The sequence below is a fragment of the Blastocystis sp. subtype 4 genome, assembly GCF_000743755.1.
Source record: "Blastocystis sp. subtype 4 strain WR1 chromosome Unknown seqid_0111, whole genome shotgun sequence".
NCBI lineage: Eukaryota > Bigyra > Opalinata > Blastocystidae > Blastocystis > Blastocystis sp. subtype 4.
In genome coordinates, this window is record NW_014569436.1 from 17,653 (window position 1) to 31,725 (window position 14,073).

The 14,073-nt window shown below is 41.5% G+C and overlaps 7 protein-coding genes across 7 annotated transcripts; 1 reads left to right on the forward strand and 6 right to left on the reverse strand.

Annotated features, from left to right (window-relative positions):
• Positions 1–573: 573 nt before the first annotated feature.
• Positions 574–1,489, reverse strand: JH06_1936 (tRNA-specific adenosine deaminase; the record flags this gene model as incomplete). Its single annotated transcript, XM_014672148.1, is given in 3 exon segments — positions 574–591; positions 608–1,106; positions 1,149–1,489. The coding sequence occupies 3 exon segments, from the start codon at positions 1,487–1,489 to the stop codon at positions 574–576; spliced, it is 858 nt and encodes a 285-aa protein (XP_014527634.1).
• A 1,050-nt stretch (positions 1,490–2,539) lies between these two features.
• Positions 2,540–2,916, reverse strand: JH06_1937 (hypothetical protein; the record flags this gene model as incomplete). Its single annotated transcript, XM_014672149.1, has 3 exons — positions 2,540–2,670; positions 2,702–2,806; positions 2,868–2,916. The coding sequence occupies 3 exons, from the start codon at positions 2,914–2,916 to the stop codon at positions 2,540–2,542; spliced, it is 285 nt and encodes a 94-aa protein (XP_014527635.1).
• A 661-nt stretch (positions 2,917–3,577) lies between these two features.
• Positions 3,578–3,954, reverse strand: JH06_1938 (hypothetical protein; the record flags this gene model as incomplete). The annotated part of the gene is made up of 3 exons (XM_014672150.1): positions 3,578–3,629; positions 3,660–3,725; positions 3,752–3,954. The coding sequence occupies 3 exons, from the start codon at positions 3,952–3,954 to the stop codon at positions 3,578–3,580; spliced, it is 321 nt and encodes a 106-aa protein (XP_014527636.1).
• A 26-nt stretch (positions 3,955–3,980) lies between these two features.
• JH06_1939 (vacuolar amino acid transporter) lies at positions 3,981–4,616 on the reverse strand (the record flags this gene model as incomplete). The annotated part of the gene is given in 4 exon segments (XM_014672151.1): positions 3,981–4,129; positions 4,164–4,254; positions 4,285–4,425; positions 4,437–4,616. The coding sequence occupies 4 exon segments, from the start codon at positions 4,614–4,616 to the stop codon at positions 3,981–3,983; spliced, it is 561 nt and encodes a 186-aa protein (XP_014527637.1).
• A 135-nt stretch (positions 4,617–4,751) lies between these two features.
• On the reverse strand, positions 4,752–5,882 carry JH06_1940 (hypothetical protein; the record flags this gene model as incomplete). Its single annotated transcript, XM_014672152.1, has 7 exons — positions 4,752–4,965; positions 4,996–5,051; positions 5,082–5,285; positions 5,316–5,527; positions 5,557–5,640; positions 5,670–5,763; positions 5,796–5,882. The coding sequence occupies 7 exons, from the start codon at positions 5,880–5,882 to the stop codon at positions 4,752–4,754; spliced, it is 951 nt and encodes a 316-aa protein (XP_014527638.1).
• Positions 5,883–9,125: 3,243 nt separating this feature from the next.
• Positions 9,126–9,779, forward strand: JH06_1941 (hypothetical protein; the record flags this gene model as incomplete). Its single annotated transcript, XM_014672153.1, has 2 exons — positions 9,126–9,261; positions 9,292–9,779. 2 exons carry the CDS (start codon positions 9,126–9,128, stop codon positions 9,777–9,779), a joined length of 624 nt encoding a protein of 207 aa, XP_014527639.1.
• A 32-nt stretch (positions 9,780–9,811) lies between these two features.
• JH06_1942 (pyrophosphate-energized vacuolar membrane proton pUMP) lies at positions 9,812–13,703 on the reverse strand (the record flags this gene model as incomplete). Its single annotated transcript, XM_014672154.1, has 7 exons — positions 9,812–10,459; positions 10,522–10,617; positions 10,648–10,869; positions 10,900–11,118; positions 11,142–11,262; positions 11,321–13,567; positions 13,600–13,703. 7 exons carry the CDS (start codon positions 13,701–13,703, stop codon positions 9,812–9,814), a joined length of 3,657 nt encoding a protein of 1,218 aa, XP_014527640.1.
• Positions 13,704–14,073: the final 370 nt, after the last annotated feature.

Below are 14,073 nucleotides of genomic sequence, written 5' to 3' on the forward strand. Positions count from 1 at the left end.
TTTAACTATTCTCAAGCGATGCAGTAGAGTGAAGTTGTATTGATTACAGTTAGAATTATTCAATGAGTACAAGTCTTGTCTGGAGGTAATTAGCATTGATACTCAAATCATAGGTACAAATTGTAGAGAAATTCAATTATAGTGTTCCGTCAGTTGAAACTAGTAGCTTCGAATGTTATCAATGAGATAATCAATGATGAATAAAATGTTTGTTCAAAGAAAAGAAAAGCACACAGGGGGACTTGAACCCACAATCTCTTGCTCCGTAGGCAAGCGCCTTATCCAATTAGGCTATGCGTGCTACACGAACTGCAACTCAAATCTTTATAAAGGAAACAATCTAATAATCTAATAATGAACGATCTTTCCTTTTCCACTCTGCAAATAAACGACACTTCAACTTTTGATAAGTTGTTGAATTCTGCTTCAAATTCCATATCAAACAAGAATCAACCTTGTCTGAGAGAATGGAGAGATATCGACTCAAAAGGGACGACGGACATATTATGCTTGCATTCTTCTTCTGAATCTCCTTCTTCACATTAGTTCCTAAGCGAACTCCCTTTCCCGAAATTAGGGTTTCATGGTGATCTGGATATATCCAAACAAGACTAGACCCACTTGCAGCGAGTTTCCTTCCATCTAAATGCTTTACCACCTCTTCAGCTGACAAAGGAGAAGGAGAAGTGAAATGATAGAGAATTGGACAGGTACTATTGGAAGAGTCCTCACTGGAACAAACCCGATCAAAGAGAGCTTCTCGCATCCGCTGTTCATCCCAAGAACCACTAATGGTGATCGAAGTCATGAAGATAGGTTCAATCAGATTTGCTAAAAGACCACCTTGATAGCCAAGATGATTGTACATACACAATTTGTCACTACAACTATAACTACGACTGGGATCACCTCGACCAGGTTTTGTAGACAAATGGATAGAATTACCATTTTCAAACTTAGCTCCAGTACGATGTGTCGACTCTTCCGCGATATGATTATCCAGACAGCGACGTTTAGAGGAACGAATCTTAGCATTCGAAATTTCGATAGCCTTTCGTTTTGCTCCCTCTTCAAAATATTCTGAGGCATAACCACAAGGCGATTGACTAATATACAAATGATATCGAATTCCCTCTTTCAGGCAATACCTCTCACTCCCAGACTTGCGCTCAAAAATGGTATCATGATCCGGATCTTCTTTACAGATCTGCAGTTGTTCCATTAAATACAAAATGAATCCACGTCTACTTAGAATCTCAGCATGGCAATCATTAACAACAAATCCTTGAGGAGATAGAGCCTTGGTTCCAATGCATTTCGTTCCAGTTGTTAAAACAATCACTTGATTCGATCCATCTCGTTCTTCTACAACTGCAGATAATACTGTCCACTCATGACCTTGTGGTTTTCCACCGATCTTCAACGAATCATAAGTTGCATAAACAAGACGCACAATCTCACTTCCAAAGTCTTCACCTCCATTCTTCATGATTCAGTGATTCAGAAATGAATAACAGGAATTGGGACATTCTTGAGTAAATGGTAGGTAATTGTTCGCAAACATCACGAAGATAACCGTCCATTTCATTGACAAATAAATGTCTCCCCTGATTCTTCTCTTTCTGCTGTTTTCTTTATCAGTTTCGATTTGTAAGTGTGAGTAGCACATATTACACATAGCTTGTGGTGAATATACAACCACTTGTCGCTCAGCAGGTCCTATCTGTATGATTGTCATTTATTATTTTCATCTAGATGTCCAGTATTCGTATGTTATATCTGTGAATTCAAATGGTGTTGCAAAGAAGATTGTTCAGTTTGAACGGCAATACACGGATAGTTCGTGCAAGAAAGGTCATTACCTCACTTTTCAAACCACGTAGTATATGTAAAACTTCGTGATAAATAGGTACTCTCCAATACCATCAACCAGTTTAGAAGAGGGATATGATCTTACCTACAAATCTGTTACATTAACGGTAGAGGATCTTTCCATTTTCACGTCTCTGGGTTTTTCGTGTTCAAACAAGGTGAAAAAGGGGAAACCATTCTCTCTTACGTAGATAATTGTATGACATCTTAATAGTAGTGACAATTCGTGTGAACAGGCGAAGCTTCCTTATACAACACTGTATCAAGAGTCCATTGGAACGACCATTGAAGATGTCCAGTTTACTGTTTTGGGTATCACTGAGTGGAAGAGTAAATGTTTAGACAATGGTATTCGAGTCATGGGAATGGATGCATCGTACTCAGGAATAGATGGTACTCTGATCTGAAGAGAATTAACGATAAGGTTGTGCAACGAAGATTGCTCTAATAGTGATAATCTCTGTTGTTGCAGTTATAATTATTTTGCTAGTTGCTATAGTCTGCTGTATCAAGCGAAAGAACTGATTGTTTTTCTCCCAATCAGAGTCTCCTTGTTCAAACAAACAATCAAAACCAAAGGAACTTCAATCACCTTTCCGCTCATGGCGCTGCATGACTTAACTTGGCAAGAAAGTCTGGCACTACGAATCAAAATCACTCCCAACATTCACTTAGCAGGAGCATTCATCTTCTTAAGAAGAGCGGACTCGCTCTCTCCAGCCTTAGGGAGTTTATCAAAAACATCCTTAGGGAACACCATGATACACTCTCCGCAGGAGCCACCTCCTCCACAGGTGCCTAGACAATAATTCATCCAAGATTATCCGACTCTTCACCTCAACATCGTTGCTTTGGGCAATCTCTAGAAGATTTTCATTTTCATCACATTCCACCTCCACCTCATCACCCTCAGCAGGCTTGAAGGTGAATTCAACTACAATTCGACAACCTTTCAAAAGAGCTACCACCAAAGAATCTGGCCGGGTTATACATACGGCTGGTGTACTTGACAACAGAAGGAGCGAGTCGGCGAATGGCTTGCATGATTTTCGAATAACGTATGGATACCAAAAGGTTCTCTGATTCAGTATCGTCAAATTGAGAATAAGAAGGATCCAATAGAAGCCAAGATAGCTCAGTTGGGAGAGCGTATGACTGAAGATCATAAGGTCAGGTGTTCGATCCACCTTCTCGGCGTTTTTTTGCAATCAACAAACAATCATTTTAGCTTATTTATGCAGGATGCGATATACGTTAAGAAAAGAGCCACCGATGCACAGCAGAATACCAAAGAGGAACATGAACCAGGCTTCCAACTTCTTCTTCAAGAGCCCTTTTTCTCTCCAGGTTGCTCTATAAAGAACTCAAATCCATCATTTCTAACGTAATATACATCAACCCGGGAATTGCAAACATGATAAGAGAACCGAACAATGAACCATTCAGACGAAGTACAATCTCAATTTCAGTACGATAATAGGAGAGAGTGACTGTAAGGAGAAGTACTCCGACCAGTGTTCTTCATATCAGATTATCATACTATCCTTACGTGACCCGAAGAAATGGGCTATTAAATGGTCTGGACGAGCAGAACAATTGATGAAGGTTCTCACGTATAGCAAAGTATACGATAGGGAAATGGCAGATGAGTCCAAATCCAAGTCCACACCGAGAAAGAATGGGCAGAAGCGATTCATGAGAGAAATTACGAAGGAGATTTCCTTCTGTATCTACGCCAAACATGAGATAGCCACTCACTATAAATCATCTAGAAAGACAATGTATACATGCTATAATCAAATAGACAAATAAAATGACGGAGATAGAACCGATAGAAGTCATCCACATACGTCCTGGAGATCGATCTTTCAATTCCTACATGTGGGTGAACGATACAAAAGATACGTAGTAATAGCGAGGTACATTGTAATGGCAGTTGAAGGAAACACACATCACAGGAATGACACCGAATAGACTCCCTGTAATATGCCAAATCTCGACAGTATCCGAAACAAGAGGATCCGAAACGAATTGGCCTAGTACAGTGCCAACTACAATGAAGGTAAAGAGGATGGAAAACATAGAGAAACATTTCATGGAATCCAGAGCTACAGAAAAGAGACAAAAGCAATCTTACACTTCAACAGGCAAATTGGGAAGAGAAGAAACACACATACAAATCCCAGAATAATCATGTGACAACTATCAAGGGAAAAAGGAGGAAAGTAGAAAGATAACACATCAACGAAGAGATCACCTAAATTGTGATCTAAGACCAGAAAAGAACATACCAATTATAGCTAAATAGGTGATGCACGAATTACAAGTATATAGAAGCATAATAAGTGAAATAATCACTCCACCAAAAGAACCGAAGATAACCTAAAGGAAATAAAATAGCAAACCACATACAGTTCCCATCTCTCGATATGTATACTTTTCAGTAATTCGGCAACTCCGAGTGATCACAATTTGGGATATGCAAGCAATTCCAGCGAGAAGAATCAGTAAAAACACTCCAGGTATCAAAGAACACTTAATTGAGACTTCTTCCTTATTCCTACCTCTTTGATAGTATATGCAAGTACTACAAATCCAGATCCGATCATATTGTTCGCCATATTTACAATTGTGGTTCCGACAGATGCATTGGCATCTGTATCCGATTTACCAGGTCCAGCGAACATTAGCGGAATCGTTTCGGAGTTACCATTCTTTGGAGGAGTATTCGCAGTCTCTCCCATTCTTATACCGATATCCAAAGAATAAAGAGGTAGAAAATAAATCTCTTATGCGAATTTGTCCTATTCGAAAAGAAATGAATGGTCAAGACAACAAACACTTTACTATGACAACGCCAAAGGGCCAAGTCACTCTAACTACTTTTTCATGATATCACGGAGGATTTGAACTTCATCTTTCAAGACAGGCTTCTTAAAGATAGCATTCGCAACTTGATGATGAGCTTTCTTCCGAGCAGCTTGACGTCTTACCTCTTCCTCCTGGTTCTTAAGATCCGCATCACATTGATGGAAACGCAAATCACGTTCTGTAACGAAGTCCAAATTACACTTAGGACAGATGAAGGATTTCCTAGCTATCAACAATCATGACCATAAAGACTCTTTGACATGTTGTTTCTGAACACTCGCCAATTCCTCTCTCTTCTTCCGTAATGCCTAAACTAAATAGCTACAAGAACAATGCACAAGAATGAGACATTGAACCTCGCGCTTCGGCATATCATTCACCTTCTCTAGACTGTCTCGATAAAAACAGAAATAGCGATGGCCTAAATCCACAACAGCATCTGTCAGGTTCAATGCAGAAGCAATACGCTGCATATCGAAAGCAGCATCCTGTTTCTTTTTGTCCTTGTACTCAGTACGCGTATCTTTATCATCCCGTTTAGTCTACTGATAAACCAATCTCAAAGAACACACCTTGGAAAGACTCATCTCAATACCATTTTGCCGACGTTGAAATGATTTCAGACGCTTGGAAGATGCTGCAACAAGGCCTGTCTTCAAATTGTAAGCACCCGACATAAGTGGATTATAGGCAGCACCATTCTGCGACTGATCTTCCTCTCCCTCAAAATTTCGCGTCCATTCTCCTTCATAAAGAGCATTTGCAGCTACAACTGTCCCACACACTACATCCCATTCATCACACAAATCAAACCCTTGCATACCACATCGCCTTCTCGTTCCTTAATGACGAAATTGGTAGGGTCATCATTGCCACATTTGCAACGAACAAGATTCTCTATCATTACCAACAAATCGAAGAACTACCTTTGCGTGTCATGTTCATTTCGCGTGCTTCATTCTGGGTACGAATGATTTGCGTTTCAACCTCTTTACGAACAGATTCAAGATCATCCAAACACTATTCATCACAATCAAAGAGAGAAATGCAACGGATTCATAGTCGACAGCATTCTCAAGAGCTATTTGCCTTTCAAGCTCATCTCCGATTCGATATCTTGTTCCTGTCGGAAACATCATTTAATATACAATAAATGATAGGACTCCTTACGATAACTAACGATGAAGGAGAAAGTGATAAAAAGAGAAAGGCGAAGAAACGGTTTTCCTACACTTCCAGCGACACTCAGCGATCATCCTCAAATCGCAGAATAAGGAGAGGTCGAATGAAAATCCCTGTGGAAAAGTCGATCTATAGAAAGGTATATCTCCAGTTGAGAACGGGATTCCTTACAGAACGAGTTGGTGATAATTGGGTTTGCTGACAGGTAGCCTGTCTTTTATGATGCTATTCGGACGATTCCCCCTCCTGTATTCACTCGATCAAGTGAAAAACTACCAAATCTTGCCGGTTTAGAGGATCGCTTAATGAAGTGCGTTTTGCAGAACAACAATATTATCGTGTAGACAATTCCAGAGAAAGTATCCCTATCACTTTGAAGACTTTGTAAGTGATCATTCCGAATCAACTCGCTATGTGGCATACAACTTTGCAAAGAAACAAGCAGCGCTCATGTATCAGGGAGTCAGCGAGAAGAAGGCCTTTGAAAGGGTGGAAAAGGAGTTCTTAGCTGAGATGGAAGCCATCAATAGTCGACTCTTTACCAAGAAGGATGAAAAAGAAGAGCCACTCGATAAGAAGTTGAATGAAAGGGAAAAGATCGCCTATAAGTATATGCATGTAAACATGGAATCTGCTTGTAATAATGTAGCCAGATGCTATGCTGCATAATTCCTTGGTTAAGGAATTGAATCAACAACAGCGCCTCAAGATTCATAGGGTTGTAGATCGTACAGTTGAAGACTATAAACGCCAATAGTAGGCAATGGGAAGATTCGTTATTGTGTAGTGGAGATCACATTATTGAAGAGAAATTGAAAGCCTTGGAGCATTATCGACTCGATAAACCACATGTAGAAGATGACTTTGTTTCTGTCGCTACTTCTTCAGCTATGACAGAAGCTACGGCGGAAACAGCAGCAGAAACTGAGGAAGTCAAAGCAGAAGGAGCTGAGAATGCTGTAGCAAAAGAAGTAGATGAGAGCAGGAGTAGTGGAGAATCGACGGAAGTGTCAATTTAACAATTTGTTGTTTGTTGGGAATCAACAACATAGGATTGTGTTTAAGTCGTTTGTCTTTTCACGTGGAATGTTAGGTTGTTCTCTGTATCTAACTTACATTGTTTCCATAAATTACTGAAAACACGGTTTTGGAGAAAACACGAAACACAACACTATCGACTTCGTTATCGATAATTGAACGAATAGAAAGAGTAGTGTATTGATTTGTATAGATTTAAGTCTCAGATAGTGCAAACAAGTGTGAATTGCCATGTGGACCGATGAATCAAAGAAAGGATGTATAGAATATAACTTTTGACCTTATACTCGTAGCAGGAACCAGAAGGACGAAATGTCCTTGGTGTAATCAGTATACTTGTAAACATTGTCGATGTCCTGGATATGAGGGATGTGATCACAAGGTAACCAGATAATACTCTGATTCTAAATCGTAGGACGGAATGTGTCCACGAACGAAGTATAATCGTCGTTTAGTATGTAATTCCTGTGAAAGACACAAATTGGCTAGTCGGTATGTTGTTTTATCCATCTGTGACAGTTGTAGCGAAAAGTACGGAAATGACAATCCGAGTGCTGTTCGCACAGAAACCTCAAGTTTTGTCCTTAAGAACGATCCCGGTCAAAATCCCGGTGGAATGGAAGTTGTTAGCAATCCTACCTCTGTACAACCCCCACAATTGATGCAACAAGTGCATACGGATCCAGTGATGAATGAGTTACCACCACTAGTGACTCCGACAGACATGACGGGAAATTATCCTATTCAGTCCTTTGGAGTCTCAGAATCGTCTCAGAATGGTCTCTTCCATGATGTAATATCAATAGAATGAAATGATGAGTAGGGTGATGACATGTATTCTTCTCAATTGCCAAACTTCCTCAGCAAAGATGGAAAACTCTATAGTTTTGAGGGAAGCAGTTTCGTAGACCATCCCCCTATGGTATTGAACGATGGTCGTGTAATCAGTTTTGATAAGATAAATAGTGTATTTGTCACACAATGATGTTTATATCTAGATATTCATGCCCAACGACAATATATCATTCAATTCGATTGATGAGTTACAGCACTTCCACACAACAGAAGATCCATTCGTGATGGGAGCTCTTCCTGGGTCCACATTCTCTGATGGGCGTCTGATTGACAGTGGTCGCTTTCTGACAGAACCAGCCAAGCGAGAAGCATTCGATACAGATATTGGTGAGGTGTTTGGACAGCCAGTGGTGGGAACTGGTGATGATCGTATGGGTTGAACGAAGAATTGATATTTAGTAAGTCGAATGGCGGCTCTAGAAAATGGGTCGATCCTTGGATCGATTCCCGTGGTTGTAAATGATGCTTCAGAAATCGTAGAATACACAGATCTCCTACATCTCAATATTCAATACAATCCAAGCTCATTTGCTGTGATTCCAGTAATGATTGAGAATAGAATTGAGTGTAGATCAATCGTCAGAAGCATACTCTGAAAGACGTTCGTGATTATATCACTCAGATCCTCTTCTCGTCCTTAGCATCACCTCCATCGTTCCTATTCATCAGTCATGATGGAGGTCGGATTCAGAAGTCACAAGAGAGTTCACTCTTAGCTTGGTCAGAATCGGTTGAATGTCAATGGACACATCATACCTTCAACACAATTATAACACGTCATCATCTCTTCATCACACTTGCTTTGGACGATATCACAGTAAGTATCTCTGATAGAGTCATTAGAGTAGATGATCTCTCTGAAGAGGAAGCGAATCGATCCTGAAGATGTTCATCCTCCAAATGCACCTGATTCTCAGACTCTCAAAGGGTTCTTCTCTTCTGCTTCTGAAGAAACTCAGCAAGAGATTCTGTGGTAGGAGTTGATGAAGTGGTTTATTGGAAGGCAGTTCCTCCAGAATCATGGTTTCAATGTGAAACATCAGACTGTGAATGAGGGAAGGACTGTCACAGAGACTCTGGTGAGTGAGATTGTAAGAAACAATCAGAAGGATGTGTTACTGTATGTCCTGGATCATGGAGCTGATGTCAACTACATGTGAAGGAGAACAAGGGAAATCATTCATAGTGACTGTAATGGTGACTCATTGCTTCATATTGCGGGAAGAAATGGATCAAAAGAAATCGCTATGATTTTGCTCTCTATTTTATGGAGAAAATCCATCTTGTTTTCTGGATATCCAGATTTCATGCACGTAAATGAGAAGGGCGAAGATGCAGCAGAAGTGACGAGTGATCCATCACTGAGTTCATTGATTCGGGCTTGTATCGATCGATATTCTGTCGTGAATGTGAATAATCTTCGCGAAGAAGATACATTGGAGAGTGAGGATAGAATGAAGGAATGATTGATAGCGATCCGAAACCGAATTATTGAGAATTCTACAATGAAAGAGAGTATTCGACAGGCGAAATTTATTGTGAATGATTGCATGATTGTAAAAGAACAAGAAGCCCGCTTCCCAGCTCATTTGTGTGCAATGAGTAAGAATAGTTTTATCATTTATATCCCTCCAACACTTCATATGCTTGAACAAGTTGGAGTGGAAATTAAGAACCCAGAGGATTACGTACAGAAAGATGCATTAAACTTGTTAATGTACTCGTTCTCTCATCTCTCTATGAATCATATGCGTTCTGAAAGCTATCAGAGCAGCTTCAGTTTGATCAAACCTACTCCTGAAGAGACAAAAACCATTCAACCACTCACAAGTTCTTCTCGTGTGATGAGTGTGATGGGAGACAGCAAGAATAAGATATACAAACCTGTTGTTGTAGGAGGTAATGATGAAGAGCGTCGTCGTATGGTGGAAAACAATATGAAGGAATGTGTAATTGTGTAAGATGGTCTTGTGTTTGTTACAAAGAGTTCCAACTACATATGAGAATAAGGTGGTAAAGTGCAAATCAGTTCTGTATTATCCTTGGGACGACTCAGAACAGCTTTCAATACAAATGATGGTAACTTTGGTGTAGCAAAGGCTCGACGTAATCGTGGCATAAAATGCGAATCCTCTGCTGGCACAGGATCCTTTGATACTTCGGTCACTTGCTGTTGAAGCGAAGCTAGAGGTACTGATGGAGGAGTCACAGGGCGAACTACTGGTGATGTAACACGCATCATTCGCTTCTCTAGACTCTCTACACGAGCCTGTAGTGATTGCAATGCACGATCCGTTGCTGATGATAGTGAATCCCGTGAATGGTGCTTAGTGATCTCTTGAAGACGCTGATCCAGCAATTCATTCTTCGCCCGGATTTCATTGAGTTCATCAAATCGGGGAGTGAGTGTCTTTAAGCGTCCTTCAAGCATTTGAATGGTTGTAGACAATGCATCGACTTGTTGTTCTTGTTTTGTTCTCGTCGCTTCAAGGGAGATTCGCATCTGTCGTAATGTGACTTCATTTCGTTGCATCAGATCCTTGCAGCGACAGAGATATTGATGATTCTCCTCTTGAGTCACATCTTGTTGACGGTGTTTCTGTTCCAATAAGCGAACGCGACGCATTAACTCACCAATACTCTATCATCGATCCTCTCTTCTGTTCCTACTTCAAATATTACACAGACTCTATTAGTATCTACAAAAGCAGTCTTGTACAGGGGAATAGAATCCTCTTCTGTGATTGCCTCATCATTCATTTCAAGTACTAATAAGTTTGGATCCTCTTTACACAACCCCTAGATATCATTCATCGTTCACCCACTTACAGACACCGTTTGTCGAAGATCCCCCACGGTTTGATTATATTTAAGTACAAATGATTCTACATCGCCATTGGTTACACGAATATGGAACTTCATTTCCAAATATGTGAAATAGATAGGATGGTGAGATCCCAAATCCAGCGTTGATACCAGAATGTTATCTTTTACAACTGAGTCATCAAATACAGCAATAATCTTGTTCATGTTGATTGGTTTGTGCATTTTCTAGGAATTATGCATTCTCCGAGGATATACGGTGAAGAGCAGATTTTTTAGGCCTGATATTGTTGTTGTCTGCTTTATATCAACTTTCACAGTCTCTTTTCCGTAAACAAGCATTGCCGTAATCAAGTGTTGAGCAGGAGCAAGTTCAATGAACTCTCCTGGCTGGATTCCGCAGTTTAAGATACACTCCATGTTGTTTAGCTCGATTCCCTTATAGGTCAATTGCTGTTCTGATGGAGGTATCCGAAACTGTTTCTAAATTCATAAGACACAGTTTTGATATTGGATACGTTGATATTAACCTTGATCATCATGACAGTCGTTGATCGCAAGCAGTCATATTCAAAGGTGGTGTTTGCGAACTTTCCACTCCCTACAATCTTGATACGCATCCTACAAAAGAAGATATGAAACAAACATAACACTAAGATTACTAACCAACGTCCTCTACTTCTTGGAGAGGTAATTCATCAACGACAACTGAGACATCGAAGGCGCGAACACTAGAGAAATGATGGCCATCAACTTCATCAGAATATTCAGAGAAGGACCCGAAGTATCCTTGAGAGGATCTCCAACCGTATCTCCGACAACACCAGCCTTATGAGCAGCAGAACCCTTGCCACCGAAATTTCCCTTTTCAATGTACTTCTTGGCATTATCCCAAGCACCTCCAGTATTGGAAGCGGAAATAGCCATTTGCACACCAGATACCAGACCTCCAGCCAATACTCCAGCAACAGCATCCACTCCGAAGATGAAACCAGTAATCAGAGGGGCAAGCATGACCAGAGCACCAGGGGCAATCATCTCCTTCAGAGAAGCTCTGGTGGAAATACTGACACAGTGCTTGTAGTCAGGCTCCTCCTTGTTCTCCATGATACCAGGATGCTCACGGAACTGTCTACGGACCTCCTCGACCATCTCAGAAGCGGCCTTACCGACAGACTTCATGGTCATGGCAGAGAACCAGTAAGGAAGCATGGCACCAACAATCAGACCAGCGAAGGTGATGGGAGTCAGAATATCTACTCCCTTAATATGAGCACGAGTGACGAAAGCTCCGAACAGAGCCAGAGACACAAGAGCAGCTGAACCAATAGCGAAACCCTTACCAATAGCAGCGGTAGTGTTACCAGCAGCATCCAGAGCATCGGTCTTCACACGCACAGCAGCAGACAGACCAGTCATCTCAGCAATACCTCCAGCATTATCAGTGATAGGACCATAAGCATCAATGGTCAAACCAGTAGAAAGAGTGGACAGCATACCCAAAGCAGCCAGAGCAACACCGTACATGTTTCCATAATAGAAAGACACGAAAATGGTGACAGCAAGGGCGAAAATGGGAATAACCACAGACTTGTAACCAAGAGCAAGACCGAAAATGATGTTAGTAGCAGCACCAGTCTCGCAAGACTTTGACACCTCCTGCACAGGCTTATAGTTGTAAGAAGTCATCACATCGGTCACCTTTCCGATCAAGAGACCAGACCAGAGACCGCACATGATGCAAGCAAAAGCCTGCCATTTAGTGCAAGTAGCCTCACAATAACCCTTTCCTTCAACAGACACCTCCAAAGTCTTCACACAGAAAGAATTAGGAAGACAGTAGTTGACGAGGAGGGCAATGAAAATGCTAGAGAAGATGGTGGACAGATACAGCTGGATAGACAGATTGCGCTCCACGTGCTTCTCCTCAGTCACCTTCAGTCCGGGAACGGAGGTGGCGAAGAAAGAAGTAACGAACGAGGAGAGAATACCAACAGCCGACAGCAACAGAGGGAACATAATGTACATCCACTGACTGTTGAGCTGAGGAGAGACAGAGGCAACGACCAGAGCAGCACAAGAAGACTCAGCGAAGGATCCGAACAGATCAGCACCCATACCGGCCACATCACCAACGTTATCACCGACGTTATCAGCAATCACAGCAGGGTTACGAGGATCATCCTCAGGGATGTTCTTCTCAACCTTACCGACCAGATCAGCACCAACATCAGCAGCCTTCGTGTAGATACCACCTCCCACACGTCCGAACAGAGCAATGGAAGAACCTCCCAGACCATATCCAGTAATGCACTCAAAAAGAACCTCAGACACGTGAGTGTTATTAGGATGCCAAGGATAGAAGGCAACACGGAACAACCAGATGGAACCGTACAGAATAAGCAGACCGAAGGAAGTCAGGCAGAAACCCATAACAGAACCGGCGCGGAAGGCAGTATTGAATCCATCAGTCCAGCTCTTCTGACACATTGTAGCAGTACGAGCGTTCGAATAAACGGCAATCGACATACCAATGTATCCGCAGAGAATCGAAGTCAATCCACCAACACAGAAAGCCAAGGCAGTGGCCAATCCATGTCCCCAGCACACCTTTTCCTTGTGATCCCACATGCATCCTGCAACATGCTCACCATCACATGTAATATTGACATTCTCAACAAGATGCTGGTAAGCCTCTCCACAGTTCTTAGGAAGACCAAGGAGAAGAACTACAATAAGGCCGAAGATAACAATGAAGATTCCAAGGATCTCATACTCAGCCTTAAGGAATGCCTTAGCACCATCCGAAATGTATTTCTGAATCTTTACAAGTCGTTCAGTAATAGCGGGGTCATAGGTAGCATTGCCACCCTCAGCTTCCACCAGTCCCTGCTTTGCATCCGCATTATCTACAATGTGCTCAACCCTAAACAATAAAATAGATTCTATACTTGTCACTTGACACGGGACACGCGATATCTCTGATAAAGCGCGAAACAGAGACCAAGGAGACCGCAGAAGACAATGAATAAAGTGGTGAACAACTCACTGCCAGAAGTCATGCCAGTTATAAGAATTTTGTGGTGTATGGTATTTGTTGAAATGGAGAAACGTGGTACACTGTGGCAATTGGCATGTCCCCATCTGATTGGAGAACCATTTCTCGTTCATTTATCGGTTCGGAAGTACAGATCTATCAATTATGCTTCTTATTCTCTTATATAACAGAATGTCTGTAATAATTTAGTAAAACATGTTAGATCTTTCTTCGAGTGATCACAGCAACGAGTCATGAAAACAAACACAGAAACAGCATCCACAGACCCAACAAACCATCTCTCATCCATTGACCATTGATCTGCTTAAGGTTCAATACGTCCACGCACACGTCCAGTACGACGAGCAGCAATGAGACCAACCTTCTGACCAGGT